The 20953-nt window shown below is 43.5% G+C and overlaps 1 protein-coding gene across 1 annotated transcript in view; it reads right to left on the reverse strand.

The window, feature by feature from the left end:
* The window catches only part of LOC115102592 (choline/ethanolaminephosphotransferase 1-like), a 31154-nt gene extending 11732 nt beyond the window's left edge, over nt 1-19422 (reverse strand). The window contains exons 1-3 of the mRNA XM_029622698.2: nt 19127-19422; nt 18072-18605; nt 4467-4614 (exon numbers count right to left, since the gene is read on the reverse strand). Of these exons, the coding sequence (XP_029478558.1) occupies nt 4467-4614; nt 18072-18491 (568 nt within the window). The 5' untranslated portion in view covers nt 18492-18605; nt 19127-19422. The remainder of the gene's footprint in view (nt 1-4466; nt 4615-18071; nt 18606-19126) is intronic.
* Between the last annotated feature and the right edge of the window lie 1531 nt (nt 19423-20953).

A 20953-nucleotide genomic window follows, 5' to 3' on the forward strand; every position in this document is an offset into this window, starting at 1 on the left:
CTTGGGCCAAGAAACATGAGCAATGGACATTATACCGGTGGAAATGTGTCATTTGGTTTGGAGTCCAAATTGTAGATTTTTGGTTCCAACCGCCGTGTCTTTGTGAGACGTGGTGTGGGTGAACAGATGATCTCCGCATGTTTGTTTCCAACCGTAAAGCATGGAGGAGGAGGTGTGATGGGGTGGGGGTGCTTTGCTGGTGACACGGTCTGTGATTTATTTAGAATTCAAGGCACACTTAACCAGCATAGCTACCATAACATTTTGCAGCAATAGGCCATCCCATCTGGTTTGTGCTTTGTCACACTATCATTTGTTTTTCAACAGGACAATGAAAACCCAACACACCATCAGGCGGTGTAAGGGCTATTTTACCAAGAAGGAGAGTGATGGAGTGCTGCATCAGATGAACTGGCCTCCACAATCCCCCGATCTCAACCAAATTGAGATGGCTGCTTCTGCGGTCCGACTTATCCCAAACCAACAAGTGCTCAGCATATGTGGGAACTCCTTCAAGACTATTGGAAAAGCATTCCAGGTGAAGCTGGTTGAGAGAATACCAAGAGCATGCAAAGCTGTCATCAAGGCAAAGGGTGGCTATTTAAAGAATATTTTGTTTAACACGTTTTTGGTTACTACATGATTCCATGTGCGTTATTTCATAGTTTTGATGTCTTCACTATTATTCAACAATGTAGAAAATAGTAAAATAAAGAAAAACCTTTGAATGAGTAGGTGTTCTAAAACTTTTGACCGGTAGTATGTAATGTAATATATAACACCTACTTATTCTAGGGTTTTTCTTCATTTTTTACTATATTCCACACACACACACTACCAGTCAAACGTTTGGACACAAACTCACTTCCTTGACAACATCTCTGCATTGCTCCGCAAAGCGCAAGAAGTATGAATGCCCTGACTTCTGCTGAGGCCATATCGCCGGGAAATGTTGTATGGACAACGCAGACGGCGGATTGACCATTCACCCAGATGCACAATGCTCTTCTCTCCAGAATGCGCTCTCTCCCACCAATTTGTGCACATTCATTGTGTCATAACTTCATCTTGTGAATTGTTTGCGTTTGATTGTTAGCGTATATCAATTTCCCATTACATTTCACCAGTAGTACATTTACCATCAATTCCTATCCTTTCTGATCTACAATGTTTGTTACTTTGGTTACGGTCATTTATTTTAATGCATTCAATATTATTCCAGTCTTCCTGTTCTCATTGTCAGAGTGGATACATTGTTTGCAGAGCGCACAACCTATGCTACACTTTGAGAAAAAAAAGTTGTGGTTTATTTAATTCCGTTTACGAGTTCTGTCAAATTTAGTCATTGTCTTTTGTTTTGAGCGCTCCTGTCGATGTTGAGTAAGGACGTTGTAAATGTGCCCATTTGGGGATCTGATAGTATTTCTGATTGGCTTGACGCACCACCACTAATGACCCGTGGAGCATCTCAAAGTAATGTTGTTTTCTTCAAGCAAACAAAGTCTGTTTTTACATACATTCCAATAGCTCCTCAATGTAATTGAAAAATCTTTCCAGCTCTCTCACTTTCAATAACCACTCAGCGTGAAAGGGAAAATGAAAGGGGGAAATGTCATGCTCCGATACAGTGGATACGTCATAAAATAGGCTTCTTATCAGTGCTCGACTTGGACTGAAATACGTTCCGGTCCTCATTTTGGGTGTTGGTACTGTTTATATGTAGGTGCAGGAGCTCCACAATACTTTTGAGCTAATATTATATAAGAGGAACAGGAGCTCAAGCAGGAGAACATTTGAGGTGGCGGTAGTCAGCTCCGGTGAGCTCCTGTTCAAGTCAAGCACTGCTTCTTATCCCTTGCGCAAATAGCATACAGCTGTGTCTGTCCTGAGCTCACAGGTGCAGGAAACTGAGGGCACAGAATATTCTATACAATGTTGCAAGTTTGCTAGCACAAGCTTTGGGCCAGATCCAAGTTGATACAATGTTTCAAGCTCAATGTAGACAAGCCATGTGTAGCCAATGTGATTTATAGGATATTTATATATTTTTTAATCTGGAAATGTTCTACCTGCAAGCTGCATTGTTTTTATTTGTTGGCTTTATGTAGACTATTTTTACATAGTTGGCAATAAGTTACTTTTTACGTTTGTGTAATTTTCTTTTAGATTTGGATATAATTTGTATTAACCACGACAATGAGATATGAGATATGAAGACATTATTATGAATGAAATGAAACTGTTTCATGAAAATGTGCATATGAAAACTATAAAAGGGCATGCAGATTGGTAGAAATTGTAAGATAAATGGTCATTCCACATGAGAAAGTTTGACTCCTCGTGTAGCCTATTAACAGCAACTTCAGGAGAGAAATGGCAGAACCTGTGAAAGCCAGCTGGAGGAGAATGGTTGGGTTAGGTTAAGGTTTTTTTCTTCTGGTTATATAGATCTCTGGTGCCCTCGAGACATCAAACCGTAAGTTTAAAGCATCAAACTAGCTCATTGCACATTAAATCTATATAATGGAAAAATACACATTTAAAAATTGAGCAAACATTTGGTCAAAAGACCAGATGACTTTCGGTCTATAATTTTTTTTTCCGGGGACAGCCCTAATGGAAATCATTCCGTTTATGAACGTACAGTTGAAGTCGGAAGTTTACATACACCTTAGCAAAATACATTTAAACTCAGTTTTTCCACAATTCCTGACATTTAAAGCTAGTAAAAATTCCCTGTCTTAGGTCAGTTAGGATCACCACTTTATTTTAAGAATGTGAAATGTCAGAATAATAGTAGAGCGAATTATTTATTTAAGCTTTTATTTCTTTCGTCACGTTCCCAGTGGGTCAGAAGTTTACATACACTCAATTAGTATTTGGTAACATTGCCTTTAAAATGTTTAACTTGGATCAAACGTTTCCGGTAGCCTTCCACAAGCTTCCCACAATAAGTTGGGTGAATTTTGGCCCATTCCTCCTGACAGAGCTGGTGTAACTGAGTCAGGTTTTTATGCCTCCTTGCTCGCACACGCTTTTTCAGTTCTGCCCACAAATGTTTTATGGGATTGAGGTCAGGGCTTTGCGATGGCCACTCCAATACCTTGACTTTGTTGTCCTTAAGCCATTTTGCCACAACTTTGGAAGTATGCTTGGGGTCGGTCATTGTCTATTTGGAAGACCCATTTGCGACCAAGCTTTAACTTCCTGACTGATGTCTTGAGATGTTGCTTCAATATATCCACATAATTTTCTGTCATCATGATGCCATCTACTTTGTGAAGTCCACCAGTCCCTCCCGCAACAAAGTACCCCCACAACATGATGCTGCCATCCCCATGCTTCACGGTGGGGATGGTGTTCTTCAGCTTGCAAGCCTCCCCCCTTTTCCTCCAAACATAAGGACGGTCATTATGGCCAAACAGTTCTATTTCTGTTTCATCAGACCAGAGGACATTTCTCCAAAAAGTACGATCTTTGTACCCATGTGCAGTTGCAAACCATTGTCTGGCTTTTTTATGGCGGTTTTGGAGCAGTGGTTTCTTCCTTGCTGAGCAGCCTTTCATTTTATGTCGATATAGGACTCGTTTTACTGTGGATATACATACTTTTGTACCTGTTTCTTCCAGCATCTTCACAAGGTCCTTTGCTGTTGTTCTGGGATTGATTTGCACTTTTCGCACCAAAGTACGTTCATCTCTAGGAGACAGAATGCGTCTCCTTCCTGAGTGGTATAACAGCTGCGTGGTCCCATGGTGTTTATACTTGCGTTGTTGTTTGTACAGTTTGTATTGTTTGTACAGATGAACGTGGTACCTTCAGGCCTTTTGGAAATTGCTCCCACGGATGATCCAGACTTGTGGAGGTCTACAATTTCTTTCTGAGGTCTTGGTTGATTTCTTTTGATTTTCCCCATGTCAAGCAAAGAGGCACTGAGTTTGAAGTTAGGCCCTGAAATTCATCCACAGGTACATACTCCAATTGACTCAAATGATGTCAATTAGCTATCAGAAACTTCTAAAGCCATGACATCATTTTCTGGAGTTTTCCAAGCTGTTTAAAGGCACAGTCAACTTAATGTATGTAACCCACTAGAATTGTGAAAGTGAATTATAAGTGAAATCTGTATGTAAACAATTGTTGGGAAAAAATTACTTGTATCATACACAAAGTAGATGTCCTAACCGACTTGCCAAAACTAGTTTGTTAACAAGAAATGTGGAGTGGTTGAAAAACTAGTTTTAATGACTCCAACCTAAGTGTATGTTAACTTCCGACTTCAACTGTTAGTGTATGTTGTTTATGTCTGCAAGTGTGTTATGTCTACATCTCCGTCTTAGAGCGAGTGTTTGTAGGGGACTGAGAGCATTTTGTACTGTCCTTTGTAGTCTGTGAGTGTGTTCTGTATGTTTGAGACTGTATACACACGCTCCAGCACACACACACACACACACACACACACACACCTGTCGAGAGGGAGTCACAACCATGGTCAAAGAGCTCTCCCAGTGGGGTGCTGTTATTGGTGCGCCGTGCCTGCTTCCCATCGATGGCGTCCAGTGATTGGTAGATGAAGAGACCCACTGCACAAGACAGGTATGCCCACAGAGGTGCCTGAAAGGGAAAGTGCACAAACATTCAACATCATAAATGAGGAATCTCTATGGCATCAGAAACTTTCACAATAATATTATTAGTCTAGTGCTCGTCGACATTCACAGAAAAGCATGGGTTCAGCCTTCATGAACGTCATTTCCATGTTTGAGTAATATGATTACATTTGGCATTTAGCAGATGCTCTTATCCAGAGTGACTTACATCCAATGCACTCAACTAAGGTTGGTAAGACAACCACATATCACATTTATTGCAAGTAAAACACTTTCATTTAAAAAAAAAAAAAGCAGCTATCAGCAAAATCAGTGCTAATAGGAAAAGACAAGTATGTGGGGTTGCTATGGGTTCAACCAAGGTGCTATTTGATGTCACTTAGTTGGGCTGTTTTCTTTAAAAAAGAGCATGGTTGGTTTGGTGCTGGGTTATTGAGATACTGTATTACCCAGCGGGTCAGATCAAAAGACTGGAGGGGTAGTTTAGTAGGCACGTGGCGTTCAGATAGTTATTTTTAACCACTCATGAGAGTAAATGTCCTTCCTGTTCATCTGTTCTGTTGTATAGTTATCACAAGTTAAGTTTGAACAATTTCGTTTTTGTTGCTTCAAATGAGGCTTACAGTAGTGTGTGAGTTCTCAAAACGCCTATGCAAAGCCCATTGTTGGGATAGATACCACCATATTATACTACATAATAAATCTTAATATTCTAGAAGAATGTGTCAAATGCAAAACTTGCAGTATATGGGTAATTCCAAAGTAACAAAATGACGCAGAAACTCAGATTTTTCACTGTAAAAGTATACCAAACAAAAAACATTGATTGCTAAGTTAAAACAAACCATACAATCTATACACAAAGACAACTTTTTTTACATTTCCAATATAAATTTGACAAAAACCCATTTCAAACCAAAGAATGTAGTTTGGTAACAGAATGATGTTAAAATCTCCCTCTGTTTATTGTGACCATGTTTTCCAAAATCTTAAATATCTACTCTGAAATATTATTCAAATTGTCTGCAGAAAGAATGGGGTGTCAGCTATGATATGACACCTTGAGTTTGAAAACTACAGCAAGTGAAGTGGATTAACCTCTGGCAACAGAGTCATGGTAACAGAATGACATCATGGTCCCTGATCTGTACTCTACAGAAATGCATAATTATGAATGCAATTCTCTTCATGGTGATGTATACTGAACAATAGATGCATTTTATATGGTGCTTTTCATACAGAATCTCAAAGTCACTTTAAAACAACAAAAATGTTGGGAGCTGCTCCCTCCGTCCACTCAGACTGACAATCAGATGCAGACAATCGGTCCAGTAAAAAAAAGAAAGAACAAAAAACATGAATTATTATGCTCACTCAGCTGTGCCTCACAATAAAACGATTTACACTACATGATCAAAAGTATGTGAACACCTGCTCGTCGAGCATCTCATTCCAAAATCATGCGGGACCAACTCTATATTAATGCCCCTTTGCTGCCATAACAGCCTCCATTTCTCTGGGAAGGCTTTCCACAAGATGTTGGAACATTGCTGCGGGGACATCAGCCACAAGAGCATTAGTGAGGTCGGGCACTGATGTTGGGCGATTAGGCCTGGCTCGCAGTCGGCGTTCCAATTCATCCCAAAGGTGTTCGATGGGGTTGAGGTCAGGGCTCTGTGCAGGTCAGTCAATTTCTTCCACACCGATCTCGACAAACCATTTCTGTATGGACCTCGCATTGTCATATTGAAACAGGAAAGGGCTTTCCCCAAACTGTTGCCACAATGTAAGAAGCACAGAATCGTCTAGAATGTCATTGTATGCTGTAGCGTTACGATTTCCCTTCACTGGAACTAAGGAGCCTAGCTCGAACTAGAGGTTGGCCGATTAAATCGGAATGGCCGATTAATTAGGGCCGATTTCAAGTTTTCATAACAATCAGAAATCGTTTTTTTTAGATGCCGATTTTGCATTTATTTTTTTACACCTTTATTTAACTAGCCAAGTCAGTTAAGAACACATTCTTATTTTCAATGACAGCCTAGGAACGGTGGGTTAACTACCTTGTTCAGGGGCAGAACGACAGATTTTTACCTTGTCAGCTCAGGGATTCAATCTTGCAACCTTACGGTTAACTAGTCCAACGCTTTAACCACCTGCCTCACGAGGAGCCTGCCTGTTACGCGAATGCAGTAAGAAGCCAAGGTAAGTTGCTAGCAAGCATTAAACTTATCTTATAAAAAACAATCAATCATAATCACTAGTTATAACTACACATGGTTGATGATATTACTAGTTTGTCTAGCGTGTCCTGCGTTGCATATAATCAATGCGGTGCGCATTCGCGAAAAAGGACTGTCGTTGCTCCAATGTGGACCTAACCATAAACATCAATTACTTTCTTAAAATCAATACACAGAAGTATATATTTTTAAACCTGCATATTTAGCTAAAAGAAATCCAGGTTAGCAGGCAATATTAACCAGGTGAAATTGTGTCACTTCTCTTACGTTCATTGCACGCAGAGTCAGGGTATATGCAACAGTTTGGGCAGCCTGGCTCCTCATTTCAAACTAATTTGCCAGAATTGTACGTAATTATGACATAACATTGAAGGTTGTGCAATGTAACAGCATTATTTAGACTTAGGGATGCCATCCGTTAGATAAAATACGGAACGGTTCCTGAAAGAATAAACTGAGACTTGGAGTAGTTGTTCCCCTTGCTCTGCATGGGTAACGCTGCTTTGAGGGTGGCTGTTGTCGATGTGTTCCTGGTTCGAGCCCAGGTAGCGGCAAGGAGAGGGATGGAAGCTATACTGTTATACTGGCAATACTAAAGTGCCTATAAGAACATCCAATAGTCAAAGGTTAATGAAATACAAATCGTATAGAGAGAAATAGTCCTATAATAACTACAACCTAAAACTTCGTACCTGGGAATGTTGAAGACTCATGTTAAAAGGAACCACCAGCTTTCATATGTTCTCATGTTCTGAGCAAGGAACTTAAACGTTAGCTTTCTTACATGGCACATATTGCACTTTCACTTTCTTCTCCAACACTTTTTGCATAATTTACACCAAATTGAACATGTTTCATTATTTATTTGAAGCTACATTTATTTTATTGATGTATTATATTACATTAAAACAAGTGTTCATTCAGTATTGTTGTAATTGTCATTATTACAAATAAATACATATATGTTTTTTTTAAATCAGCCGATTAATCAGTATCGGCTTTTTTTGGTCCTCCACTAATCGGTATCGGCGTTGAAAAATAATAATCGGTCGACCTCTAGCTCGAACCATGAAAAACATCTCCACACCATTATTCCTCCTCCACCAAACTTTACTGTTGGCACTAAGCATTGGGGTAGGAAGTGTTCCCCTGGTATCCGCCAAACCCAGATTTGTCTGTCGGACTGCCAGATGGTGAAGCGTGATTCATCACACCAGAGATAGCGTTTCAGAATTCACAGATTCGTTTTCCTTGCGGACCAATTTAAGGCAAAGAAACCGTAAATGACTTGGTAATAGGAAATAAAAATCTATTTAGGATTGACCAATGTAGATATTTTCAAATATACGTAATATTGATTTGAAATATTTTGGACATCAAATCAATCTTTAGGGAATCCTATTTGAGTCAGAAAAGGATATTCATACGATAGGTAAGCTATACTGTCACGTTCTGACCTTTATTTCCTGTGTTTTGTAATTAGTTAGTATGGTCAGGGCGTGAGTTGGGTGGGCAGTCTGTTTGTTTTTCTATGATTTGAGTATTTCTATGTTTCGGCCTAGTATGGTTCTCAATCAGAGGCAGGTGTCATTAGTTGTCTCTGATTGAGAATCATACTTAGGTAGCCTGGGTTTCACTGTGTGTTTGTGGGTGATTGTTCCTGTCTCTGTGTTTGCACCAGATAGGACTGTTTTGAGTTTTCACATTTCTTGTTTTTTGTAGTCAGTTGTTCATGTGTACCTTAACGTATTAAAAAGAACCATGGACACTTACCACGACGCATATTGGTCCTCAGATCCGTTTTGCCTCTCCTCTTCAAAGGAAGAGGAGGAAATTCATTACATATACATACAGTTGAAGTCAGAAGTTTACATACACCTTAGCCAAATACATTTAAACTCAGTTTCACAATTCCTGACATTTAATCATTTACATTTACATTTAAGTCATTTAGCAGACGCTCTTATCCAGAGCGACTTACAAATTGGTGCGTTCACCTTAAGACATCCAGTGGAACAGCCACTTTACAATAGTGCATCTAAATCTTTTAAGGGGGGGGTGAGAAGGATTACTTTATCCTATCCTAGGTATTCCTGAAAGAGGTGGGGTTTCAGGTGTCTCCGGAAGGTGGTGATTGACTCCGCTGTCCTGGCGTCGTGAGGGAGTTTGTTCCACCATTGGGGGGCCAGAGCAGCGAACAGTTTTGACTGGGCTGCGCGGGAACTGTACTTCCTCAGTGGTAGGGAGGCGAGCAGGCCAGAGGTGGATGAACGCAGTGCCCTTGTTTGGGTGTAGGGCCTGATCAGAGCCTGGAGGTACTGAGGTGCCGTTCCCCTCACAGCTCCGTAGGCAAGCACCATGGTCTTGTAGTGGATGCGAGCTTCAACTGGAAGCCAATCCTAATCCTAAACTCTAATCCTAGTATGAATTCCCTGTCTTAGGTCAGATAGGCTCATAACTTTATTTTAAGAATGTGAAATGTCAGAATAATAGTAGAGTATTATTTAATGCAGCTTTTATTTATTTCATCGCATTCCCAGTGGGTCAGAAGATTACATACACTCAAAGTATTTGGTAGCATTGACTTTACATTGTTTAACTTGGGTCAAACATTTTGGGTAGCCTTCCACAAGCTTCCCACATTAAGTTGGGTGAATTTTGGCCCATTCCTCCTGACAAAGCTGGTGTAACTGAGTCAGGTTTGTAGGCCTCCTTCCTCGCACACACTTTTTCAGTCTGCCCACATATTTTCTACAGGATTGAGGTGTGGGCTTTGTGATGGCCACTCCAATACCTTGACTTTGTTGTCCTTAAGCCATTATGCCACAACATGCTTGGGGTCATTGTCCATTTGGAAGACCCATTTGCGACCAAGCTTTTACTTCCTGACTGATGACTTGAGATGTTGCTTCAATATATCCACATAATTTTCCGTCATCATGGTGCCATCTATTTTGTGAAGTGCACCAGTCCCTCCTGCAGCAAAGCACCCCTACAACATGTTGCTGCCAACCCTGTGCTTCACAGTTGGGATGGTGTTTCTTTGGCTTGCAAGCCTCCCTCTTTTTCCTCCAAACATATCGATGGTCATTATGGCCAAACAGTTCTATTTTGGTTTCATCAGACCAGAGGACATTTCTCCAACAAGCACGATCTTTGTCCCCATGTGCAGTTGCAAACCGTTGTCTGGCTTTTTTATGGCGGTTTTGGAGCAGTGGCTTCTCACTTGCTGAGTGGCCATTCAGGTTATGTTGATAAAGGACTTGTTTTACTGTGGATATAGATACTTTTGTACCCGTTATCCTCCAGCATCTTCATAAGGTCCTTTGCTGTTGTTCTGGGATTGAGTTGCACTTTTCGCACCAAAGTTTATTCATCTCTAGGAGACAGAACGTGTCTCCTTCCTGAGCGGTGTGATGCCTGCGTGGTCCCATGGTGTTTATACTTGCATACTATTGTTCGTACAGATGAACCTGGTACCTCCAGGCCTTTGGAAATTGCTCCCAACAATGAAACAGACTTGTGGAGGTCAACATTTTTTTTTTCTGAAGTCTTGGCTGATTTCTTTTGATTTTCACATGATGTCAAGCAAATAGGCACTGAGTTTGAAGGTAGGCCTTGAAATACATCCACAGGTACGGTACACCTCCAATTGACTCAAATTATGTCAATTAGCCCATCAAAAGCTTCTAAAGCCATGATATAATTTTCTGGAATTTTCCAAGCTGTTTAAAGGCAGTCAACTTAGTGTATGTAAACTTCTGACCCACTGGAATTGTGATACAGTGAAGTATTAGTGAAATAATCTGTCTAAACAATTGTTGGAAAAATGACATGCCAAAACTATAGCTTGTTAACAGCGCCTCTTCAACTTCAAGAGGCTGAAGAAATTTGGCTTGTCACCTAAAATACACAAACTTTTACAGATGCACAATCGAGAGCATCCTGTCGGGCTGTGTCACCACCTGGTACGGCAACTGCACCGCCCTAAACAGCAAGGCTCTCCAGAGGGTAGTGCGGTCTGCACAATGCATCACCGGAGGGCAAACTACCTGCCCTCCAGGACACCTGCAGCACCCGATGTCACAGCATGGCCAAAAATATCATCAAGGACAACAACCACCCGAGCCACTGCCTGTTCACCCCGCTATCATCCAGAAGGCAAGGTCAGTACAGGTGGATCAACGCTGGGACCGAAAGACTTAAAAACAGCTTCTACCTCAAGGCCTGTTAAACAGACATTAAATTGGTCAGACATTTGAGTATATTGACTTATTAAAAAAGGTATCACTAGTCACCGTAAATAACATCCGCCACCTAACATCCGCCACCTCATCAGGAGCATGCCCTGGCGTTGTAGGGAGGTCATACAGGCACGTGGAGGCCACACACACTACTGAGCCTCATTTTGACTTGTTTTAAGGACATTACATCAAAGTTGAATCAGCCTGTAGTGTGGTTTTCCACTTTACTTTTGAGTGCGACTCCAAATCCAGACCTCCATTGATCATTTTTGTGTGATTTTGTTGTCAGCACATTCAACTAGGTAAAGAAAAAAGTATTTAATAAGAATATTTCATTCATTCAGATCTAGGATGTGTTATTTTAGTGTTCCCTTTACTTTTTTGAGCAGTGTATGAATATACTGTTCTATACCATCTTGCCTATGCCGCACGGCCATCGCTCATCCATATATTTATATGTACATATTCTTATTCATCCCTTACATTTGTGTGTATAAGGAAGTTGTTGGGAATTTGTTAGATTACTTGTTAGATGTTACTACATTGTCGGAACTAGAAGCACAATACATTTTTTTATCTGCTAGCCATGTGTATGTGACCAATTAAATTTGATAGTTGCGCGATTGTGTTCAGATTGATAGATAGGATAGCCTGAACATGGGAAAGTTAATATGGTGAGTCTAGCTTTAACAGTTCAAGAGTTAGTTTATGCAAATTGTTAGTTTATAAAGATTTTAAAAGACTTTGAAGTTAGGATACTGTCACGTTCTGACCTTTATTTCCTTTGTTTTGTATTCATTATTTAGTCACTTGGTCAGGGTGTGAGTTGGGGTGGGCAGTCTGTTTGATTTTCTATGATTTGGGGATTTCTATGTTTTGGCCTAGTATGGTTCTCAATCAGAGGAAGGTGTCATTAGTGGTCTCTGATTGAGAATCATACTTAGGTGGCCTGGGTTGCACTGTTTGTTTGTGGGTGATTGTCTATGTTAGTTGCTTGTGTCAGCACAGTCCTTATGATAGCTTCACAGTCTATTTGTTTATTGTTTTTGTATTCAGTGTTCAGTTCTTTCTTTAATTAAACATTCATCATGAACACATACCACGCCGCATTTTGGTCCTCCGATCCTTCTCGCCTCTCCTCTTCAGATGAAGAGGAGGAAGATCGTGACAGATACTGTCACGACTTCCACCGAAGTTGTTCCCTCTCCTTGTTTGGTCGGCGTTCGGGGGTCGACGTCACCGGCTTTCTAGCTGCCACCGATCCATGTTTCATTTTTCCTTTTGTTTTGTCTGTTTACACACCTGGTTCCCATCTCATAATTATGTTCCTTATTTAACCCTCTGGTTTCCCTTTCTGTTTGTGCGTGATTGTCTTTCGTGTGTTGGAGTTCTATCCTGTGTCCTGCGCCCGATTCCTTCGCTATCTTCTAGATAGACTGACAGAATCCCACACCATATACATGGAGTCAGCAGGTGCAGCCAGCCCTCCGCTTAAAATGGAGGAGCGCGTTCAGCAGCACACGACCATGCTGCAGAGTCTGGATACAGCCATGGATCGCGTGCTGCAAACCATGGACCGATGGGAGAGAGGGGTTTTTCCTGTGAACCCTGTGTCGTCTCCTCAGGTTCCACCGCTACTTACCGTGATGTCTGCCTCTCCATCATCAGGATCCGGTGGGATTCAGCTCTCGCTCCCGAGGGCGTATGATGGGACGGCTGCCGGGTGTCAGGGGTTCCTACTTCAGCTGGAGCTCTACCTGGCATCTGTCCGGCCAGGATTGGAAGACTGATGGAGCATTCATTAACCCGTACTCATTACCTCGTCATTCCGTACGGATTAATGAATGCTCCATCAGTCTTCCGATCCTTTGTAGATTAGATTTTCAGGGAACTGTATGGGCAGGGTGTAGTGGTGTATATAGATGAGTCTAATATATATTCCACTACACGCGCCGAGCATGTGTCCCTGGTACGCAGGGTGCTTGGTCGACTGTTGGAACATGACCTGTACGTCAAGGCTGAGAAATGTCTGTTCTTCCAACAGTTCGTCTCCTTCCTAGGGTACCGCCTTTCCACATCAGGGGTAGAGATGGAGAATGACCGCATTTCCGCTGTGCGTAATTGGCCAACTCCATCCACGGCAAAGGAGGTGCAGCAGTTTTTAGGGTTTGCCAACTACTACCGGAGGTTTATCCGGGGTTTTGGTCAGGTAGCGGCTCCCATTACCTCACTACTGAAGGGGGGACCGGTGCGACTGCAGTGGTCAGCTGGGGAGGACAGGGCTTTTGGTCACCTGAAGGCTCTGTTTACCTCGGCTCCCGTGCTGGCTCATCCTGATCCCTCCTTAGCTTTCATAGTTGAGGTGGACGCGTCCGAGGCAGGGATAGGGGCTGTGCTGTCTCAGCGCTCGGGTATGCCACCAAAGCTCCGCCCCTGTGCATTATTTTCGAAGAAGCTCAGCCCGGTGGAGAGAAACTATGATGTGGGGGACCGGGAGTTGTTGGCTGTTGTCAAGGCTCTGAAAGCGTGGAGACATTGGCTTGAGGGGGCCAGACACCCTTTTCTCATTTGGACTGACCACCGCAATCTGGAGTACATTCGAGCAGGGAGGAGACTGACCCCTCACCAGGCAAGGTGGGCCATGTTTTTCACCCGCTTTTCTTTCACCCTCTCCAGACCAGGTTCCCAGAATGTTAAGGCAGACGCACTGTCCCGGATGTATGACACAGAGGAGTGGTCCGCAGATCCCACTCCCATTATTCCAGCTTCTTGCCTGGTGGCACCAGTGGTATGGGAGGTGGACGCGGACATCGAACGGGCGTCATGTTCAGAGCCCACTCCTACCCAATGTCCAGTTGGGCGTAAGTATGTTCCGTTCAACGTTCGTGATCGTTTGATCTGTTGGGCCCACACTTCACTCTCCTCTGGTCATCCTGGCATCGGTCGGACAGTGCATTGTCTTAGTGGGAAGTGCTGGTGGCCCACTTTAGCTAAGGACGTGAGGGTGTATGTTTCCTCCTGCTCGGTGTGCGCCCAGTGCAAGGCACCTAGACACCTGCCCAGAGGGAAATTACAACCACCACCCGTTCCACAACGGCCGTGGTCACACCTATCGGTGGATTTCGTGACGGATCTCCCTCCGTCACAAGGGAACACCACGATTCTGGTTGTTGTGGATCGGTTTTCTAAGTCCTGCCGTCTCATTCCTTTGCCCGGTCTCCCTACGGCCCTACAGACTGCGGAGGCCCTGTTTACACACGTCTTCCGGCACTACGGGGTGCCAGAGGATAGTGTCTGATCGGGGTCCCCAGTTCACATCAAGGGTCTGGAGGGCGTTCATGGAACGTCTGGGGGTTTCGGTCAGCCTGACCTCAGGGTTTCACCCCGAAAGTAATGGGCAGGTGGAGAGAGTTAACCAGGATGTGGGTAGGTTTCTGCGGTCTTATTGCCAGGTCCGGCCGGGGGAGTGGTCGGCTTTCATCCCCTGGGCAGAGATGGCCCAAAACTCCCTCCGCCACTCCTCCACTAATCTGTCTCCGTTTCAGTGTGTACTATGTTATCAGCCGGTTCTGGCACCGTGGCATCAGAGCCAGATCGAGGCACCTGCGGTGGATGAATAGTTTCCGCGCTTGGAGGAAACCTGGGACGCTGCCCATGTACGCCTGCAATGGACCATCAGGCGACAGAAGGCGAGCGCCAACCGCTACCACAGTGAGGCTCTGGTGTATGCACCGGGGGATCGGGTCTGGCTCTCGACCCAAAACTTGCTCCTTCGCCTGCCCTGCCGGAAGCTGGGTCTGCGGTTTGTGGGGCCATTTAAAGTCCTGAGGAGACTGAACGAGGTATGTTATAGGTTACAGCTTCTTCCCGATTATCGTATTGACACCTTGTTCTATGTGTCTCTCCTCAGGCCGGTGGTGGCTGGTCCGCTCCAGCAGTCTGAGGTGCGGGAGGTTCCTCCGCCCCCTCTGGACATCCCCGGCGTATACTGTGCGAGCCATCATGGACTCAAGGCGTCGGGCGAGGGGCCTGCAGTACCTCGTGGAGTGAGAGGGGTACAATCCGGAGGAGAGATGCTGGGTGCCGGTGGAGGACACACTGGACCCTTCCTTATCGCAGGAATTTCACCGTCTCCACCCAGATCGCCCTGTGCCTCGTCCTCTGGGTCGTCCCCGAGGCCGGTGTCGGTGCGCCACTGGAGCCGCGCGTCGGAGGGGGGGTACTCTCACGACTTCCGCCGAAGTTGGTGCCTCTCCTTGTTCGGCGGTCGTCGTCACCGGCTTTCTAGCTGCCACAGATCCACGTTTCCTTCCATTTGTTATGTCTTGATTGTACACACCTGGTTCCCATTACGTTATTATTATTTCCCTATTTAACCCTCTGGTTCTCATTATGTTTTGTGCGTGATTGTTCCTGGTTTGTGTTAGTCTTTTGTGTTAGGGTTTGTTATTCCCTGCGTGGATTTATTTTGGCTGATTTATTTTTCAGAGTAAAGTACGTTGTTTTACTCAGTTCTGTGTCCTGCGCCTGACTCCGTCCTCACCTCTGCACAACTGACACTTGACAGTTGGTGATTTATGCAAAAATGTATGCCAATTTTAAAAATATATATAGTTCATAAAGGTTTTAGAGAATTTTAAGTTAGGCTCGGCTGAACTTTTTAAAGTTGCTGTTGTAGCTTAATTGACCAAGGAGCAGGACCATATATACTGAACAAAGATATTTAAAAAAAACGCAACAATGAACAATTTCAAAGACATCAGACAATTTAAATAAATGAGGCCCTGATCTACGGATTTAACATGATTGGGCCGGGATGCAGCCATGGGTGGGCTTGTGGGGGCATAGACCCACCCACAGGGGAGGCAGGCCTAGCCAATCAGAATGAGTTTTTCCGCACAAAAGAGCTTTATTACAGAAATACTCCTCAGTTTCATCAGCTGTCTGGATGGCTGGTCTCAGATGATCCCGCAGGTGAAAGAGGCGGATGTGGAGGCCCTGGGCTGGTGTGGTTACACATTGTCTGCGGTTGTGAAGCCGGTTGGACGTACTACCAAATTCTCTAAAATGCCGTTGGAAGCGGCGTATGGTAGAGAAATGTACATTACATTTTCTGGTAACAGCTCTGGTGGACATTCCTGCAGTCAGAATGCCAATTGCACACTCCCTCAAAACTTGAGATAGCTTTGGCATTGTGTTGTGACAAAACTGCACATTTTAGAGTGGCCTTTTATTGTCCTCAGCACAAGGTGCACCTGTGTAATGATCATTCTGTTTAATCAGCTCCATGATATGCCACACTTGTCAGGTGGATGGATTATCTTGGCAAAGGAGAAATTATCACTAACAGGAATGTATACAAATTTGTACTCAAAATTTGAGAGAAATAAGATTTTTGTTTATGGAGCATTTCTGGGATCTTTTATTTCAGCTCATGAAACATGGGACCAACACTTTAGATGTTGAGTTTATAGTTTTGTTTAGTATAGCATAGCAACCACTGTATTCCTATTCTTCTCATTCAAACCCATGTTAGACCTGACTGCAGTTCGGCGTCGAAACCGACTTCAGTGGGCAAATGCTCACCTTCCATGGCCACTGGCACATTGGAGAAGCGTGCTCTTCACGGATGATTCCCGGTTTCAACTGTACCGGGCAGATGGCGTGCATGGCGTCGTGCAGGCGAGCGGTTTGCTGATGTCAACGTTGTGAACAAAGTGCCCTGTGGTGGTGGTGGGGATATGGTATGGGCAGGCATAAGCTACGGACAACAAACACAATTGCATTTTAACGATGGCAATTTGAATACATAGAGATTCCATGACCAGATCCTGAGGCCCATTGTCGTGCCATTCATCCGCCACCATAACCTCATGTTTCAGCATAATGCACAGCCCCATGATGCATATTCCTGGAAATTGAAAATGTCCCAGTTCTTCCATGGCCTGCATACTCAGACATGTCGCCCATCGACGTGTACAAACAGTGTGTTCCAGTTTCTGCCAATATCCAGCATCTTTGCACAGCCATTGAAGAAGAGTGGCAAAGAATTCCACAGGCCACAATCAACAGCCTGATCAACTCTATGCCAAGGAGATGTCGTGCTGTATGAGGCAAATGGTGGTCACACCAGATACTGACTGGTTTTCAGATCCACGCCCCTACCTATTTTTGGGGGGGTATTTGTATTACCAGTCATGTGAAATCCATAGATAAAGGCCTAATGAATTTATTTAAAAATGGACTGACTTCCTTATATGAACTTTGAAATTGTTCCATTTATGTTTTGTTCGGTATAGCTAGTGACAAATTTTACGAGCTAGTGTCCAATCCTTGCCTCGTTTCTTCAAATTCTTCTGAAATCGCATTGGAGTAGAGGATCTAAGGTCCCTCCCTTTGACCTCCTCCTCTAATGAGCTTTGAGAGAAATTGAGGAAACTAGGATGGAGGGAGGATTTGACAGCTAGTAACATTTTCAGACACAGCCAAGGGAGTGACATTTAAGATCCGGTTTGTGACATTCTGGTGTTTTACCGCAACAGTGTTCATCAAAGACTGCGACTGTAAACTGGTTTAGAATACAGTTCTCTCATACAGACAATGTGGATAGTATTAGGCTATGTAGCATACTTATCTAGAAAAAAGTGCAGTAAACATTGGCAAAACAATCATATCTAGACTTTGGCTCCAAATGGGTAGGCTATATCTGACAATCAATACTTTTCAATCAAGAAATTCTGAAGGCTCTCGTCTTTTCTCAATGTCCTGTCAGTAGTGTACATTAGTCGTACAGCTGTGACAATAAACATTGACCTACTATTCCATGGTTATTACTTAGTAGCAATAACTGTTCAATAATTAATATGTGGGTGCTCAGTGGGAGGGTGGGTCACGTGATAGACAGTGTGTGAAAGGGCCCCAACGTTAAATTCTCCCCCGTGGCCTAGAATTCCCAGCGGTGCCCCTGCACCTACCTGTTCAGTGGCAGTGGGGCAGTAGTACACCAACACCAATGTGGTGAGGATGTTTGTGGCCAAGCCCACGATAGTGATGAGGTTGGGGGCTATCCATGCCGGCACACGCGCCACTAGCCACTCCCAGTAGTGCTGCATGAAGGGCTCCAGAAGGGAGTGGCCTGCACTGCTATACCTGTGCTCCTCCAACTTCTTCAGCTGGTGGCGCGACAGCGGTGGAGCCGGCAGCTGGATCAGCTTACTCAGGACACAGGAACTCCCTCCACCACTGCATGTTGTGGTTGGGCCTGCAGTGGTAGTTGGCCTGTAGGATGGGTCCATTCTCTGGTCCTGAGGGATCCATGTCGTTGTCCCCCCTGCCCCCTGGGCTTCCTTCGCCGCCCGGGTCCGTGGAGCTCTTTGACCAGCGTTGTTACTCATGGAGGAAGCCGAAACCACACTTCACGTGGCGCCCACTCTGCCTACGACTGCCTCCACCCTGGTACTATTCAGGGAATCCACAGTGGGGTAACAACAGTTTTCCTGGGCTTGGCCCTTATGAGGAGAGAGAGTTATTTTTTACTTGACAGTATGTTTTGGTGAGCACAATTTGACTATGGCAACATGCTGGGCACAAGCAGAGGGAGGGCTGGTAAAAAAAAATTACTGCTAAACCATACATGCATATCACAATTTTCCTGATAGATTGTGCTGATATTGCAAACAGCAGTCAGTGAGACAGAGTAAATAAATGCAAGGCTTGCATTATAGCTAGGGCATTGAATTAGCATTGAAGGGTATATACTTAGGGCAGGCATTTTTAAGTCTACCTATAGTGAATAGTAACCAAATCATGTCTACAAAAAAAGCCATTCAATGTTATATAGCTAGGAAGTTCATCTCATGTTGCCCTATGCAATCATAGTAGTTAGCAACAAAATCCACTGGTCAGCTAGCTAGCTAGCTATCAATATATGTAGCTAACTAAACATATAATAGATTGTCAACACCATACAATCATGATCATGAAAAGCTGAGACAAGTTGACAAACAGTCGTCCTTCGGAAATCTCTTACCTTGATGCTTGATTCTATGCGGAAGCGATGGCCTCTATCGTGGTCTGCCTGAGAGCTAGTGTGCTAATTTAACTATGCGGCAACCTCGGACCCTTTTGTCAGTTTATATGTAACTAACAAGTGTATGGACTAGCTGCAGGAGTCTAATCCCCGCACAAATGAGTCTAGTTCCCAACGAGCTATGAGCTGTTTTTGTGGTTATAGCGGAGAGATATTTAAGAAAAGCGGAGCGATATTTGACAGGGAATAGGGATATCCCACTTCCGTCGCACAATAGGCCTTTCACTTGGAAAACGTTTCACTAAGGGGAGTGGGAGGAATCTTAGCTACGGGTGCATCAAAAGCCTTATCCGGTCTAAATAAATCAATTTAAAATCATATATATATATATATATATAAATAAACGTCAATAACCAACTTTTTATGCGAGTAAAAGTACATGTCGAATGTCTTATGCGAGTAAAGCACGTCAGATAAAAAAAGGTAATGCCATATTGGAATAGATCATGCTAAACGAGGTTGGAATGTTCTTATATAAATTCAACAGAAGACAATAATGTGTTAAAATCACCCTGGGTGTATTAGAATTGCATTGGAGCGTACACATTTCACTGTACAGCCTTATGGATTGTGGATCAATGGCATGGGGTGTCAGACACAAGGAGAACATCAGCATCGTAGCTCTTCTTTTTATTTAACTAGACAAGTCAGTTAAGTTATATTCTTATTCAGGGTTAACTGCCGTGTTCAGGGGCTGTCAGCTCGGGGATTCGATCTTGCAACCTTACAGTTACAAATCCAATATGGCATGACATTCTAACCACTAGGCAACCTGCCGCCCCTCTTATTGCGGGACTCTGAAACCCCTGTGAATTGAGCCACATTTATTGTACCAGTCAACCTGCTATGTATATTGAACACTATTCCTGAGGAAAAAAAATACAACGCGAATGTTTTGGAGCCTGCTAACTCTTGAGGGCTTTGGGGGAAAACACTTGGGTTCTGAGTAGGCTGATACACAATTTCATTGTTCCCCAATCGTTAGGTAAGGCTGTACAGTGCAATATGAATGTCAATACGCACAATAGGCTGACTGGGGAGATGATCCCGCAGTCAAAGTCCCACAATAAGAGCTACGACGCAAATATTTCCGTAAACTCTTCACAGTTCTCTGTGTGACACCAAGGACTGATACTGCATTTCATTGCTTCACATTCCAACCTTGTTTAACATCGTCTAGTCTAAATATGGCATGATTCCACCAATTGTAACCTTCTGCATCACTTTCAAATAGGTACTTTTATTTTGAAGGCAAACCACAAATTCCACTATTGTGCATAATCGTTATTGTGGCTATCTTCACAACACATAAACCGGTCCGGTCGAGCCTGAAGTTCAATTTCAATAGGCGAAAAACAAGTGGCTACCTAGCTAATACAATACTAATAATACTTACAAGGATTCCTAAATTATTGTTAACAATAATGAAAATGACTGCAGTTTCTACTGGTCATTGTTTTCAGGTTGGTTGTATTGGTGCTAGCTAGGTGCCAAGCTAAAGCTAGCTAGCTACCTACCCCAGAAGTTGTGGTAAAACAATGAATGTAAACACATCGTTCGTGGCCGGTGTTTGCTTGTTTGTACAGCTTTGACAGTGCTACTGATAGTAGTGATGGCGCTTGGCTTGCACATGCATATTCAGAACACACGTTCTGTAATAGAACTGTTATTTGACGTGTCAAATTAAGAGCTTATTTAACGTGTTAAATAGTGTTTTTTGACGTGTATATTTTTTGACATGCAAAGACCCAAACGGCGTTCCATAGG

Source organism: Oncorhynchus nerka, linkage group LG20 (genome assembly GCF_034236695.1).
Source record: "Oncorhynchus nerka isolate Pitt River linkage group LG20, Oner_Uvic_2.0, whole genome shotgun sequence".
NCBI lineage: Eukaryota > Metazoa > Chordata > Actinopteri > Salmoniformes > Salmonidae > Oncorhynchus > Oncorhynchus nerka.